The 13,957-nt window shown below is 47.8% G+C and overlaps 1 protein-coding gene across 6 annotated transcripts in view; it reads left to right on the top strand.

Annotated features, from left to right (window-relative positions):
• Positions 1-13,957, top strand: part of LOC132394669 (butyrophilin subfamily 1 member A1-like) — a 398,499-nt gene that overhangs the window by 81,561 nt on the left and 302,981 nt on the right. The window contains exon 8 of one of the 6 annotated variants that reach the window (XM_059971038.1): positions 12,309-12,420. The exons of 1 other annotated variant lie outside the window; for it this stretch is intronic. In XM_059971038.1, coding sequence (XP_059827021.1) covers positions 12,309-12,420 — 112 coding nt within the window. Of the gene's footprint in view, positions 1-12,308; positions 13,018-13,957 lie in introns of those variants that run through there. 4 more of the 6 variants (XM_059971036.1, XM_059971037.1, XM_059971034.1 and 1 more) reach the window with 4 other exon arrangements.

The raw sequence follows: 13,957 nt of genomic DNA, 5'->3' as shown, positions 1-13,957 counted from the left end.
CACAAAGGTGGAAAAGTCATGTGGCATGATTGCATTCACAGGCTGAAGCAGAGAATATAACAGTTTGTATGTTTTGTTTGCAAGTGGGAAGATTTGCTGGTACTGCTCTGGGTTGGTGGGGTGGGGTGGAGTGGTGTAAACTAGTCTTGCAGGGGGGTGGGAACCAAAGTATCAGAGCAGATATGGAGTGTTTGTGGGAAAAGATGCTGTTAACACTCCGTACAAAGACAGCAATTGAAAGGTTGAGTGTGGTGGGAAGAATGTTCTGAGTTGCATCCATTTCAATGCAAGAAGTACTGTACGTAAGGCGGGTGAGCTTAAAGCGTGGATCAGCACGTGGAATTATGACATTGTAGCCATTGGTTGGAGGAGGGGCAGGACCGGCAGCTCAGTGTTCCAGGTTCCATTGTTTTAGACATGTTTTTAAACATGGGAGCAAAATTGGCAAATATGATAGAGCATTATACATTAAAGAGGGAAATCTGGTATCACCAGCCTGGGAAAAGTGTTACTGCAGTGCTCAGGCCGGACAGACTGGAGGGCTTGTCTACTGAGGCTACATGGGTGGAACTGAGGAATCAGAAAGTTATGACCACGTTAACGGTATTATATTACCGACCACCCTACAGTCCGCAGGATTTAGAGGAGCAAATTCACAGAGAGATCGCGGACAGTTGGGTCGGATAGAGATCATCAAATGTTTCAGGAAAGTTACCTCAACACGTAGCTGTCACAAGTAGAGAGAATGCAATACTGGATCTCCTATCTGGGAATTAGGTGACAGGAGTGTGTGACGGGATTTGGATCCACTGATCACTGAAGAGGAAATCAACAAGTTTTATGAAGATCTCAACAGTGCTTATGAGCAATGTAAATCTCAGGATATAAAACTATTCATAGGAGATTTTAACTCCAAAGTTGGACAGGGAAGGGTTGATAACATCACAGGACCTTTTGGATTAGGGGAGAAAAATGAAAATGGAGAAAGGTTTACTGATTGGTGTGTCAGAAACAACTAAGTGATCACCAATACTTGGTATAAAAACAATCAACGTAGATTGTGTACTTGGATTAGCCCTGGAGATAGAACACGGAATCAAATAGATTTCATTACCATGAACGAACGCTTTAGAAATAATATCACAAATTCTAAAGCCTACCCAGGAGCAGACTGTGGTTCAGATCACCATCCAGTAATAGCTACCATCAAAACAAAATCAAAGAAACTGAAACGTGGAACAAAGAGAAAGAAGTATATGTTGGGAGAACTTAAAAATGATCGCATCCTTAAGCAACAATTCAAAACAGCTGTAAAAGAACACATCAAAGAAAATGAAACAACACCGATTTGGGACAGATTTAAATATGCTATACAGCAATCAGCAGAGGAGATAATCCCAGTACAAGAAATCCAACACACCAACAAGGGGTGGATAACCCAAGAAATTCTAGATCTGATGGAACAAAGAAGGTTAGTGAAGAATAATGAAGTGCAATACAGAGAGCTAGACAATTGTGCAATATTGCAAAGGAAGGATGGCTGAATCAAAAATGCAATGAAGTAGAAGGCCACATTAACAACAGCAAAGAAATGCACAAGAAAATTAGGGAAATTACTGGAATTAAAAAACCTCCTCCACAGGATACATAAGATCAGCAGACGGATCGATACTAACAGATCCAGATAAAGTATGTGACACAGCAGGTCGGGCAGCATCCATGGAAACGAGCAGTCAACGTTTTGGGCAGAGATCCTTCGTCAGGACTGAAGAGGGAGGGGACAGGGGCACCATAAAGAAGGTGGGGGAAGGGTGGGAAGGAGAAGGCTGGTAGGGGGTCAGGTGAAAAACCAATCAGACGAATGATCAAGGGGTGGGGGAGGGGAAGCAGGGAGGGGATAGACAGTAGAGGTGAAGGAGGAATGTAAGGGGAAAGCACTATGGGTAGTAGAGGAAGGCAGGATCATGAGAGAGGTGATAGGCAGCTGGAAGAGGAGGCAGAGTGAAAGTGGGATGGGGGAAGGGAGGGGGAGGGAATTACCAGAAGTTGGAGAATCCGATGTTCATACCAGGGGCTGGAGACTACCCAGACGGTATATGAGGTGTTGCTCCTCCAACCTGAGTTTGGCCTCATCATGGCAGTAGAGGAGGCCATGTATGGACATATCCGAATGGGAATGTGAAGCAGAGTTGAAGTGGGTGGCAACCGGGAGATCCTGTCTGTTGTGACGGATGGAGCGGAGGTGCTCGACGAAGCGGTCCCCCAATCTGCGTCGGGTCTCGCTGATGTAGGGGAGGCCGCACCGGGAGCACCGGATGCAATAGATGACCCCAACAGACTCACGAGTGAAGTGTTGCCTCACCTGGAAGGACTGTTTGGGGCCCTGAACGGTGGTAAGAGGGGAGGTGTAGGGACAGGTGTAGCACTTACACTTGCAGGGGTAAGTACCAGGTGGGAGATCTGTGGGGAGGGACGTGTGGACCAGGCAGATGTGGAGGCAACGATCCCTGCAAAAGGTGGAGAGGGGTAGAGAGGGAAAGATGTGCTTAGTGGTGGGGTCCTGTTGAAGGTAGCAGAAGTTGCGGAGGATAATATGCTGGATCCGGAGGCTGGTGGGGTGATAGGTGAGGACAAGGGGAACACGGTCCCATTGGGGTGACGGGAGGATGGGGTGAGGGCCGAAGTGTGGGAAATGGAGGAGGTGCAGGTGAGGGCATCATTGATGACGGCAGAAGGGAAACCATGATTCTTAACGAAAGAGGACATTTGAGATGTCCTGGAATGGAAAGCCTCATCCTGGGAAAAGATGCGGCAGAGACGGAGGAACTGGGAATAGAGAATAGCATTTTTACATTTGACAGGGTGGGAAGAGGTATAGTTGAGGTAGTTATGAGAGTCAGTGGGTTTATAGAAGATGTCAATGGACAGTCTGTCTCCAGAGATGGAGACCAAGAGGTCTAGAAAGGGACCTTCAACAGGACCCCACTACTAAGCATATCTTTCCCTCTCTACCCCTCTCCACTTTTTGCAGGGATCATTCCCTCCACGACTGCCTGGTCCACACGTCCCTCCCCACAGATCTCCCACCGGGTACTTATCACTGCAAGCGTAAGTGCTACACCTGACCCTACACCTCATCTCTTACCACCATTCAGGGCCCCAAACAGCCCTTCCAAGTGAGGCAACACTTCACTTGTGAGTCTGTTGAGGTCGTCTATTGCTCCCGGTGTGGCCTCCTCTACATCAGCAAGACCCGACACAGATTGGGGGAATCACTTCGTCGAGCACCTCCGCTCCGTCCGCCACAACAGACAGGATCTCCCGGTTGCCACTCACTTCAACTCTGCTTCACATTCCCATTTGGATATGTCCATACATGGCCTCCTCTACTGCCATGATGAGGCCAAACTCAGGTTGGAGGAGCAACACCTCATTTACCGTCTGGGTAGTTTCCAGTCCCTGGTATGAACATGCAATTCTCCAACTTCTGGTAATTCCCTCCCCCCTCCTTTCCCCTATCCCAGTTTCACTCTGCCTCCTCCTCCAGCTGCCTATCACCTCTCTCATGCTTCTGTCTTCCTCTACTACCAATAGTGCTTTCCCCTTACATTCCTCCTTCACCTTTCCTGCTTATCCCCTACCTGCTTTCCTTCCCCCACCCCTTGATCTTTCCCCTTACTGGGTTTTCACCTGGCACCTACCAGCCTTCTCCTTCCCACCCTTCCCCCACCTCCTTTATAGGGCCCCTGCCCCCTCCCTCTTCAGCCCTGACGAAGGGTCTCGGCCCGAAACGTTGACTGCTCGTTTCCACGGATGCTCCCCGACCTGCTGAGTTCAACCAGCGTGTTGTACGTGTTGATTTGACCACAGTATCTGCAGTGTACTTTGTGTTTACTAAAGTATGTGAGAGGTGGATTCAGTATCTAGAGCAGCTTTCTGAAGATAATAGAGGGGAATCCCCAGATATTAAACACCCTAATTCTGGCCCAGCTATTACCAAAGAAGAAATAACTAAAGCAATGAAAAGCATGAAAACATGGTAAAGCCACTGGACCTGATGAAATTTCAGTGGAAATGATACAAGCCCTAGAAGATCTGGGCATAGATATTCTTTTTGAACTGTTTAATGGCATATATGAGTCTGGTGTATTGCCTGACGATCTCTTAAAATCAGTATTTATAACTCTGCCAAAAATTCCTGGAACTATTGATTGTGAAAATTACAGAACAATCAGTCTTATGAGTCACAGAATAAAGATTTTGTTCTGAGTCGAATTAAAAACAAGTTAAGGCCAGAAACTTCTAAACTGCAATATGAGTTTGTTGAGGATAGAGGAACTAGGAATGCAATTTTCATACTACGAGTGCTTTCAGAAAGGGCAAGTTTTGCAAAGGCTGAGGAAAGTCCATCTCCCACCCCCCATCCTCATCACATTCTACACGGGTTGTATTGAGAGCATCCTGAGCAACTGAATTCGGAAATTGCACCATCTCGGATCGCAAGACCCTGCAGCGGATAGTGAGGTCAGCTGAGAAAATCATCGGGATTCTCTTCCTGCCATCATGGACATTTACACTACACGCTGCATCCACAAAGGAAACAGCATTATGAAGGACCCCATGCACCCCTCATACAATCTCTTCTCCCTCCTGCCATCTGGGAAAAGGCTCCGAAGCATTCGGGCTCTCACGACCAGACTATGTAACAATTTCTTCCCCCAAGCTATCAGACTCCTCAATACCTGAAGCCTGGACTGACACCTTGTCCTACTGTCCTGTTTATTATTTATTGTAATGCTGTTTTTGTGCACTTTATGCAGTCCTGTGTCGGTCTGTAGTCTAGTGTAGTTTTCTCTGTTTTTTTTGTTACGTAGTTCAGTCTAGTTTTTTGTACTGTGTCATGTAACACCATGGTCCTGAAAAACGTTGTCTCATTTATACTATGCACTGTACCAGCAGTTATGGTTGAAATGACAATGCAAGTTGACTTGACTTGAATTGAATAGCAAAATAATTTCATTTTATATTTTATTGATTTCAGTAAAGCATTCGACAAAGTGTAACACGAAAAATTATTTCAAATTCTCGCTAAACTAAACATTGACGGAAAGGACCAACAAATGCTTCAAAATTTATATTGGAATCAAACAATGGCGGTAAAATGTGACGATAGTATAAGCAGTTGGACTAAAATTCAAAGAGGAATTAGACCGGGATGCGTTGCCTCACCGGAATTATTTAATATCTATAGTGAAATGATTCTCAGAGAAATAGAGGACCTGGATGGGATAAAAATCGGAGGTGTTAACATCAACAATATAAGATATGCAGACGATACCAGCCTAACAGCAAGTGCTGCAGAAGACCTACAAATCCTCCTAGAGCAGGGGTGTCAAACTCATTTTAGGTCACGGGCCGGATTGGGCAAAATGCAGCTTCATGCGGGCCGGATCAGTCGGGCGCGTGGAAACGCAGCTTTCATTGCCTCCGTTTTTTCAGCCTGTTCTCATGTGTCTCAGTCTCTGCTATAACTACAAAGTGTTTCACTTCACAAATTCCGTTTCTTATGAAGAAGACTACTGAGCAAGCATTATTTTTATGATTGGTATTAACTTACAATCATAGGCTTCCTATCGCCGGGCCATTAATAATTAAAATAATAGATCTATCTAAAATGATCTCGTGGGCTGGATATAATTGTACGCCGGGCCAGATATGGCCTGCGGGCCTTGAGTTTGACACAAATGTTAAGACAAAGTAGTACAAACAAGTGCAGATTTTGGTCTAACCATCAACTGTAAAACAGACAAATGTATGGTAATATTGAAACAGCAGGATACTCCCAACTACCAATTGTACATCAGTAACCAAGAGATTGAACAAAAGACCGGCTTTAATTACCTTGGTAGCTTTATATCACAAGATGCTAGAAGTAAAGTAGAAATAAAAGGAATTGCCATTGCCAAAACCAACTTCTAGAAACTGAAACCCATGTTTACCAACAAACACATTTCTATGACAACAAGGCTTAGGCTACTAAAATGTGCCATCTGGTCAATCTTGCTGTATGCTTCCGAAACATGGACTATAACACCAGAACTCCAAAGAAACTTAGAAGCAACAGAAATGTGGTTTCTTAGAAGAATGCTGAAAATATTATATAGAGACAGGGTAACTAATGAGACGGTACTCCAATGCGCCAATACAAAAAAGATCTTTAATGAACACAGTAAATGAGAGGAATTTTAATTCCTGGGCCATGTCACCAGAAAGGGAGAAATAGAATTACAAGGCTGTATGCCTGAGAAACGCAGAAGAGTCAAGTCAAGTCGATTTTTATTGTCATTTTGACCATAAACTGCTGGTACAGTACACAGTAAAAACAAAACAACCTTCCTCCAGGACCATGGTGCTACATGAAACAACACAAAACTACACTAGACTATGTGAGACAACTCAAGGCTACACTAGACTACATAAAGCAACACAAAAACTACACCAGATTACAGACCTAAACAGGACTACATAAAGTGCACAAACCAGTGCAGGGCAGTACAATAATTAATTAATAATCACGACAATAGGCACAGTAGAGGACAAATTTCAATATAATAATAGATGATGTAGATGTCAGTCTGGACTCTGGGTATTGAGGAGTCTGATAGCTTGGGGGAAGAAACTGGTACGTAGTCTGGTCGTGAGAGCCCGAATGCTTCGGTACCCTTTCCCAGATGGCAGGAGGGAGAAGAGTTTGTATGAGGGGTGCATGGGGTGAGAGGAAGGCAAAGAAGAAAATATATGGACACTGTGAAAGAACTAACAGATCTAAGTGTGCGAGATATCATTGACACTGCGAGGGATCGTTCGATGTGGAGAGCCATGATGGCCCAAGCATGTAACCCACAAGGCACATGAAGAAGAAGAAGATGATCATAATTCCATTAATTACGGAGAAGGACAAGTCTAACCCTCAGACTGAGATTCTATACTGGTAAAAGGCCAATCTGATGGCATCAGAAAGGATCAGGTAAGTGGGAAGCCTTCAAAAATTTTGAGAGTACAGAAATTGTATGTTCCTGCAAGAATAAAAGACATGTTTAAAAGGTTTGGGAAACCTTTTTTGCGGGGGTGAAATGAGACTCTGGTTAACAGGATGGAGCAGGTGCAGCGCAAATGTAGGCAGCGAGGAACAAATGAGGTACTTGAGTATAAGAAATACAAACAAACACTTGAGAGGAAATCAGGAGGGCTAAAATAAGCCATGAAGTTGATCCAGCAGACAGGGTGAAAAAGAATCCCAAGGACTTGAGAGAGACTAGAACTAGAGAGCATAGGACGAGAATTATCCTCCATAATTATCCCGAAACTAATGGAATTATGATCACTCGATCAAAAGTGTTCCCCTACACACACTTCTGTCGCCTGCCTTGTCTCGTTCCCTATCACACAATCTCTAGTTCCAACCTCTATATATTGATTAAGGAACATTTACTGAACACAGTTGACAAACTCAGTCACATCCAGCCCTTTCACAGTTGGGACATCCGAGACAATATTAGGAAATATAAAATCACTCACAATCAATTGTACTGGGCAATGAACCAGGGCAGGTGACAGATCACTCAGTGGGTGAGCTTTTCGGAGACAGTGACCACAACTTCCTCGCTTTTCAGGGATTTGAGCTGCCATTGTAACTGGAGGATGGTGAGTTATGATACTATTAGGTGGGAACTTGGGATTGTCGACTGGGAATGGTGGTACATAGGGAAATGGACAATGTGGATATGGTGTTTGTTTAGGGAGCACTTGCAGGGGTTCATGGATAGGTTTGACCCACTGAGACAGTGAAACCATGACATGTGGAACATCAGGGGTTTGGGAAACAAAGATCAGACGGGGTTCTAGAGAGTTGCAAGGTAGCCAAGAAGGAGCTGAAAACTGGACTGGGAGAGTTAGAAGACACGAGAAGGCCTTGGTGAGTTGGATTAAGCAAAACCCCAAGGCATTGTACACATACGTGAAGAACAGGAGGATGACTAGAGTGAGGGTAGGACCGATCAAGGATAGAAGTGGAAACATGCCTGGTGACAGAGGAGGTTGGAAAGGTCTATAATGAAGACTTTGCTTTAATATTAACTACTGAGGGAGAGAGAGAGAGAGACTATGATTTTTCAGAGAAGAGCACAAAACAGGCTGATACGCTAGAACGTCAACATTCAGAAAGAGGATGTACTGGTCACTTAGTAAAGTATTAGGACGGATGAGACCACAGTCTATATCACAGGTTACTCCGGGAAGTGAGGGAAGAGATTTCTGTGCCATTGACGGTCATCTTTGTCTCTGCATTTGTCACAGTAGTGGTGCCATATGCCTGGAGGGTGACATATTAAACTAATTTGACAGGGGGTTAGGAACCAGAGTGATCGTGCTGAGGATGAGGTAGTTGGTTTACAAACAGAGGCAGTGTGTAGTGAGACTCCGGACAAGGAGAGGCTGATGACAGAGGAAATTGCAGTCAACAGGGTGAGTTGTTTATTAAAAGGTGGACAGAATCTAAAAGGTTGAATACAGGGCTGAAGGTGTTATATTTGAATGTGTGCAGAATACGGAATAAGGTAAATTAACCTGTAGTACAGTTACAGATTGACAAGTATCATGTTGTAGGCATCATTGATCATAGCTGAAAGAAGATTATAGTTGTGACCTTAACGTCCAAGGATGCACATTGTATCAAAAGGACAGGCAGGAAGGCAGAGGGGGCTCCATGGCTCTGTTGGTAAAAAAAATATGAAATCAAATCATTAGAAGAAGAGGACATCAGATCGGAAGGTGTTGAATAATTGTGGACAGAGCTTTGGAACGGCCAGAGTAAAAAGAGCCTGATGGGAGTTGTATACAAACCCCAAACAGTAGCAAGTGGTCTGCAAACTACAACAGGAGATAGAAGGTGCATCCCAAAAGGGCAATGATACAAGGGGGGTTTTCAATATGTGGGTAGATTGGGAAAATCAGATTCCAAGAGAGGGAATTTCTAGAATGTCTAAGAGAAGGCTTTTTAGAGTAGGTTGTGGTTGAGCCCACTCTGGGATCAGCTATTCTCGATTGGTGAAATGAACTGGAATTGATTAGAAAGCTTAAGGTAAAATAACACTTGGGGGAAGTGATCGTAATATGATCGGATTCACACTGAAATTTCAGAAAGAGAAGCAGAAGGCAGATGTATCAGTATTACAGTGGAGTAAAGGGAATTACAGAGAAATGAGAGAGGAGTTGGCCAGAATTCATTGGAAAAGAATACTGGCAGGGATGACAGCAAAGCAGGAATGGCTGGAATACGATACCAAGGATGTTTATTTGTGGAATTTTCTGCACCGCAGGGCTGTGGGGTCTCAGTCATTCAGTTCAGTTGAAGTCACAGAGTCATTGTCATACAGCACAGAAACAGGCACTTCAACCCATCAACTCTGTGCTGACCTATTTACCCATATATACTCATCCCATTGGCCGGCATTAGGTCAGTCTGTGTGTCTCCGAAACACAGTGATTGTATCTGATTCCATCACCTCCTCTGCCAGCAAGTTCCAACATCAACCACTCACTCTTCAAGTAAACTCACCTTTAAACTCCTTCCTCCACCTCAGACATGTGACCTCTTGTATTTGATCCCACTCCTGTGGGGAGAAGATTTCAACCATCTGCTCAATCTAAGCCCCTCATCACCTTACCTATTTCTGTCAGATCACCCCTCGGCCCATTTACCTGTATTTGGCCCGTATCCTTCTAAACCTTCCCTGTCATCATTTCCCTATCCCAGGCCTCAACTCCTCTTCTGTGCCAGTTCCACAGGGCCCTCAGTTCCCCCGTGTTACAGAAGATGATCAACCTCATCTTCTACCACCTTACAGAAGCAAATGTGCTGCAGGTCCTAAGATGCAGAAAGGTCGATAAATCCCCAGGTCCTCATCAAGTGTATCCCAGGACATTGTGGGAAGCTCAGGAGGAGAGTGTGGGGCCCATTTGGAGATATGTGAGTCATTGATAGCTCCGGGTGAGGGGCCAGAAGACTGGAGGGAGACTAATGTTGAAGATTTATTGAAGATTGGCTGTAGGGAAAATCCTGGGAAGTACAGATCGGTGAACCTAACGTCAGGGGAGGGAACATTAATGGAGGGGATTCTGAGAGACAGGATCTACATTCATTTGGAAAGACAATGACTAATCAGAGATACCCAGCTTGGCTTTTATAGAAACATAGAAACAAATAAAACTTACTGCACAATACAGGCCATTCAGCCCACAATGCAGTGCGGAACATGTACATACTTTAGAAATTACCTGGGGTTACCCATAGTCCTCTCTTCTTCCAAGCTTCATGAACCTTTGCAGGAGTCTCTTAAAAGACCGTATCCTATCCAACTCTACCACCATCACCTGCAGCCTATTCCACGCACTCACCGCTCTCTGTGTAGAAAACTTACCCCTAACGTCAGTGGTGGGTACATTAATGGAGGGGATTCTGAGAGACAGGATCTACATTCATCTGGAAAGGTGAGGACTGATCAGGGACATCCAGCTTGGCTTTCTGCATGGACGGAGATGATGGAAGTGCAGTAGACATTGTCTACATGGACTTTAACAAGGGATTTGACAAGGTACTTCATGGTCGACTATTCCAGAGAGTTAGATCACATGGGCTACACTACTATCTGGCCCATTGGATGCAGAGTTGTCTGGGTGGAGTCCCGTGACCAGTGGTTGTGCTGCAGGGATCGGTGCTGGGTCCACTGTTTTACATCATTCATATGAATGATCTGGAGAGAATGTAGGTGACGTGTTTATTAGGTTTGTGGAGGACTCTAAAATCAGTGGTGTAGTGGACAGTGAAGCGAGTTATTTAATTATTAATTTTCAGATACAGTGTGAAATGGGCCCTTTCAGCTCAGCAAGTCACACACCCAGCAACCGAGCTGTTTAACACCCATCTAATCACAGAACAATTTACAATGAGCAGTTAACCCACTAACCAGCACCCGGACAAAACCTCTGCAGTCGTGGGGTGAACAGAGACCCTCCTTACAGACGGTGCCACAACTGAACCCCAAACCCTGGAAGGCCCCAAGGTGAAATAGCATAGCTGTATCTCCCTCCACACACGCTGCTTGACCCGCTGAGATCCTCCACAATGTCGGTGTGTTGATCCAAAAACCTCCGCTCACTATCCCGGTGAAAAACCTCGGGAAGATGCTGGTTGTCCATCCGCTGCGTTTGGGTTAAACCCCGGGAAAGGGTCCGGTCGGCCCCCTGATCCCCGGGGCCGCGCTGCCCGAGTCTCCCCCGATCCCGGGGTCGCGCTGCCCGAGTCTCCCCCCGATCCCCGGGGTCGCGCTGCCCGAGTCTCCCCCCGATCCCCGGGGCCGCGCTGTCCGAGTCTCCCCCGATCCCCGGGGCCGCGCTGCCCGAGTCTCCCCCCGATCCCCGGGGCCGCGCTGCCCGAGTCTCCCCCCGATCCCGGGGCCGCGCTGCCCGAGTCCCCCCCCCCCCCGATCCCCGGGGCCGCGCTGCCCGAGTCCCCCCCCCCCCCGATCCCCGGGGCCGCGCTGCCCGAGTCCCCCCCCCCCCCCCCGATCCCCGAGGCCGCGCTGCCCGAGTCTCCCCCGATCCCGGGGCCGCGCTGCCCGAGTCTCCCCCCCGATCCCGGGGCCGCGCTGCCCGAGTCTCCCCCCGCTCCCCGGGGCCGCGCTGCCCGAGTCTCCCCCCGATCCCCGGGGCCGCGCTGCCCGAGTCTCCCCCGATCCCCGGGGCCGCGCTGCCCGAGTCTCCCCCCGATCCCCGGGGCCGCGCTGCCCGAGTCTCCCCCCGATCCCCGGGGCCGCGCTGCCCGAGTCTCCCCCGCGATCCTCGGGGCCGCGCTGCCCGAGTCTCCCCCCGATCCCCGGGGCCGCGCTGCCCGAGTCTCCCCCGCGATCCTCGGGGCCGCGCTGCCCGAGTCTCCCCCCGATCCCCGGGGCCGCGCTGCCCGAGTCTCCCCCCGATCCCCGGGGCCGCGCTGCCCGAGTCTCCCCCGCGATCCTCGGGGCCGCGCTGCCCGAGTCTCCCCCCGCTCCCCGGGGCCGCGCTGCCCGAGTCTCCCCCCGCTCCCCGGGGCCGCGCTGCCCGAGTCTCCCCCCGATCCCCGGGGCCGCGCTGCCCGAGTCTCCCCCAGGTCCCGGGTCCGCGCTGCCCGAGTCTCCCCCGCGATCCTCGGGGCCGCGCTGCCCGAGTCTCCCCCGATCCCCGGGGACTCTCTAATTCTCTGCTTCTCCCCCCAGTCTCTGTCACCCTGGATGTGGAAACGGCGAATCCGTGGCTCGAGGTGTCTGAGGATCGGAAGAGTGTGAGATGGACCGGGACCTGGAGGAATCTCCCTGACACTGGGAAGAGGTTCACAGTCTGGGAATGTGTGCTGGGATCGCAGGGATTCACATCGGGGAGACATTACTGGGAGGTGGAGGTGACGGGGAATCGGCGCTGGTGTCTGGGAGTCGCCGCAGAGTCTGTGGAGAGGAAGGGAGCGGTCACACTGAGTCCGGAGACCGGATTCTGGACCATCGCGCGGGTTGATGACGTGTTACATCGGGATTGTGACGTGTTCGGTTTCCCCTCCCCTGTGTCCCGTCTCCCTGCCGGTCCCATCCCCGGGAGGGTGGGAGTTTATCTCAGTTACGAGTCCGGAACAGTTTCATTTTACAACGCGGAGACCAAGTCCCATCTCCACACCTTCACTGGGATTAAATTCACGGAGAAACTTTATCCTTTCTTCTGGACTGGGAGATTATACCAGTGGCTGAGAATCTGCTCCGGTTCCGCTCCGGGACTGTAAACGGGTCGGGTCCCGGGACCGGTGTCAGGAGTCAGTCAGTGTAAATATAAATGTGCGGAGAGTGAAATAAACACGATGTGAGAATTATCGATCCATTAATTTTAACTCGTTCACCGCGTCCGTCAACGGAACAGAAACACTGCGGATTCAGCAGCAGCCGCGGGCGGCGGGTCCTGAGCTCCCCGGCTCCCCCGGGTGGTAAATCCACCGGGACTGACAGGGTAACTGGGGCAAGTGGGGGTGATACTGACTGGGAGAGGCAGGTCAGGGTGAATCTTAGGGGACGGGACAGGCGCCGGTGGTAACACACAAAGTGCCAAGGAATCGGTACAGAAAGGTGGAAGGAAGGGGGAGTAAAAGCTGACAGCTGATCCGGATGAGGGAGGGGTGGAGTGTGGAAATGTGTCAGAAGCTGGGAGGGGAGAGGTGGGAGAGACAAAGATGATGGAATCTGATCGGAGAGGGCTGTGGAGACTGGAATAAAGGGAAGGAGGTGGGGAGGAGTGTGTGGGGAACGGGAAGAAGGAGAGGGTGGGAAAGAAAATGACCACAAGCTTCCTTTTTCAATCTTTTTATTAATATCAACATGATAAGATTAGTACATAGATAATGGGGTTACAAATTTACAAAATTAAAATGAACATAAATGGATACATAAGCAATAAGTACATTATAGTTGTCTTCCCAAATCATGAATGATACAAATATCATATAAACGAGACAAAAAAAAAGTAATACATGTTGGGAAGAAAAAGATAAAAAATATTAATACCCTAAGAAAAACTAAACTAACTATTAAGAAAAAGAAGAAGGAAGGAGAAAAAATATATAAAAAAATAAATGGGCTGTTTATAGTATCTATTAAATAAATTACAAAATCATCAGTGTCCCCAACTCCGATCCTCTCAACATGTATGTAATATGTTATAAGTACATGTTTTATATATATATATATAAAATCAAAACCGGAAAAACAAATGGGATTGGAACAGGGCCACAAGCTTCCTGTGGGATTATCATTGTGGAATTGGGTTCCTATTTCCTTCATCTTCCTGGTGCCCTCCAGGATGTGATCTGTGAATTGAGTTCTGTTGTCCT

Source organism: Hypanus sabinus, chromosome 5 (assembly GCF_030144855.1).
Source record: "Hypanus sabinus isolate sHypSab1 chromosome 5, sHypSab1.hap1, whole genome shotgun sequence".
NCBI lineage: Eukaryota > Metazoa > Chordata > Chondrichthyes > Myliobatiformes > Dasyatidae > Hypanus > Hypanus sabinus.
Note: the sequence above shows the minus strand (reverse complement) of the source record. Positions and strands in the feature narration are given on the sequence as shown.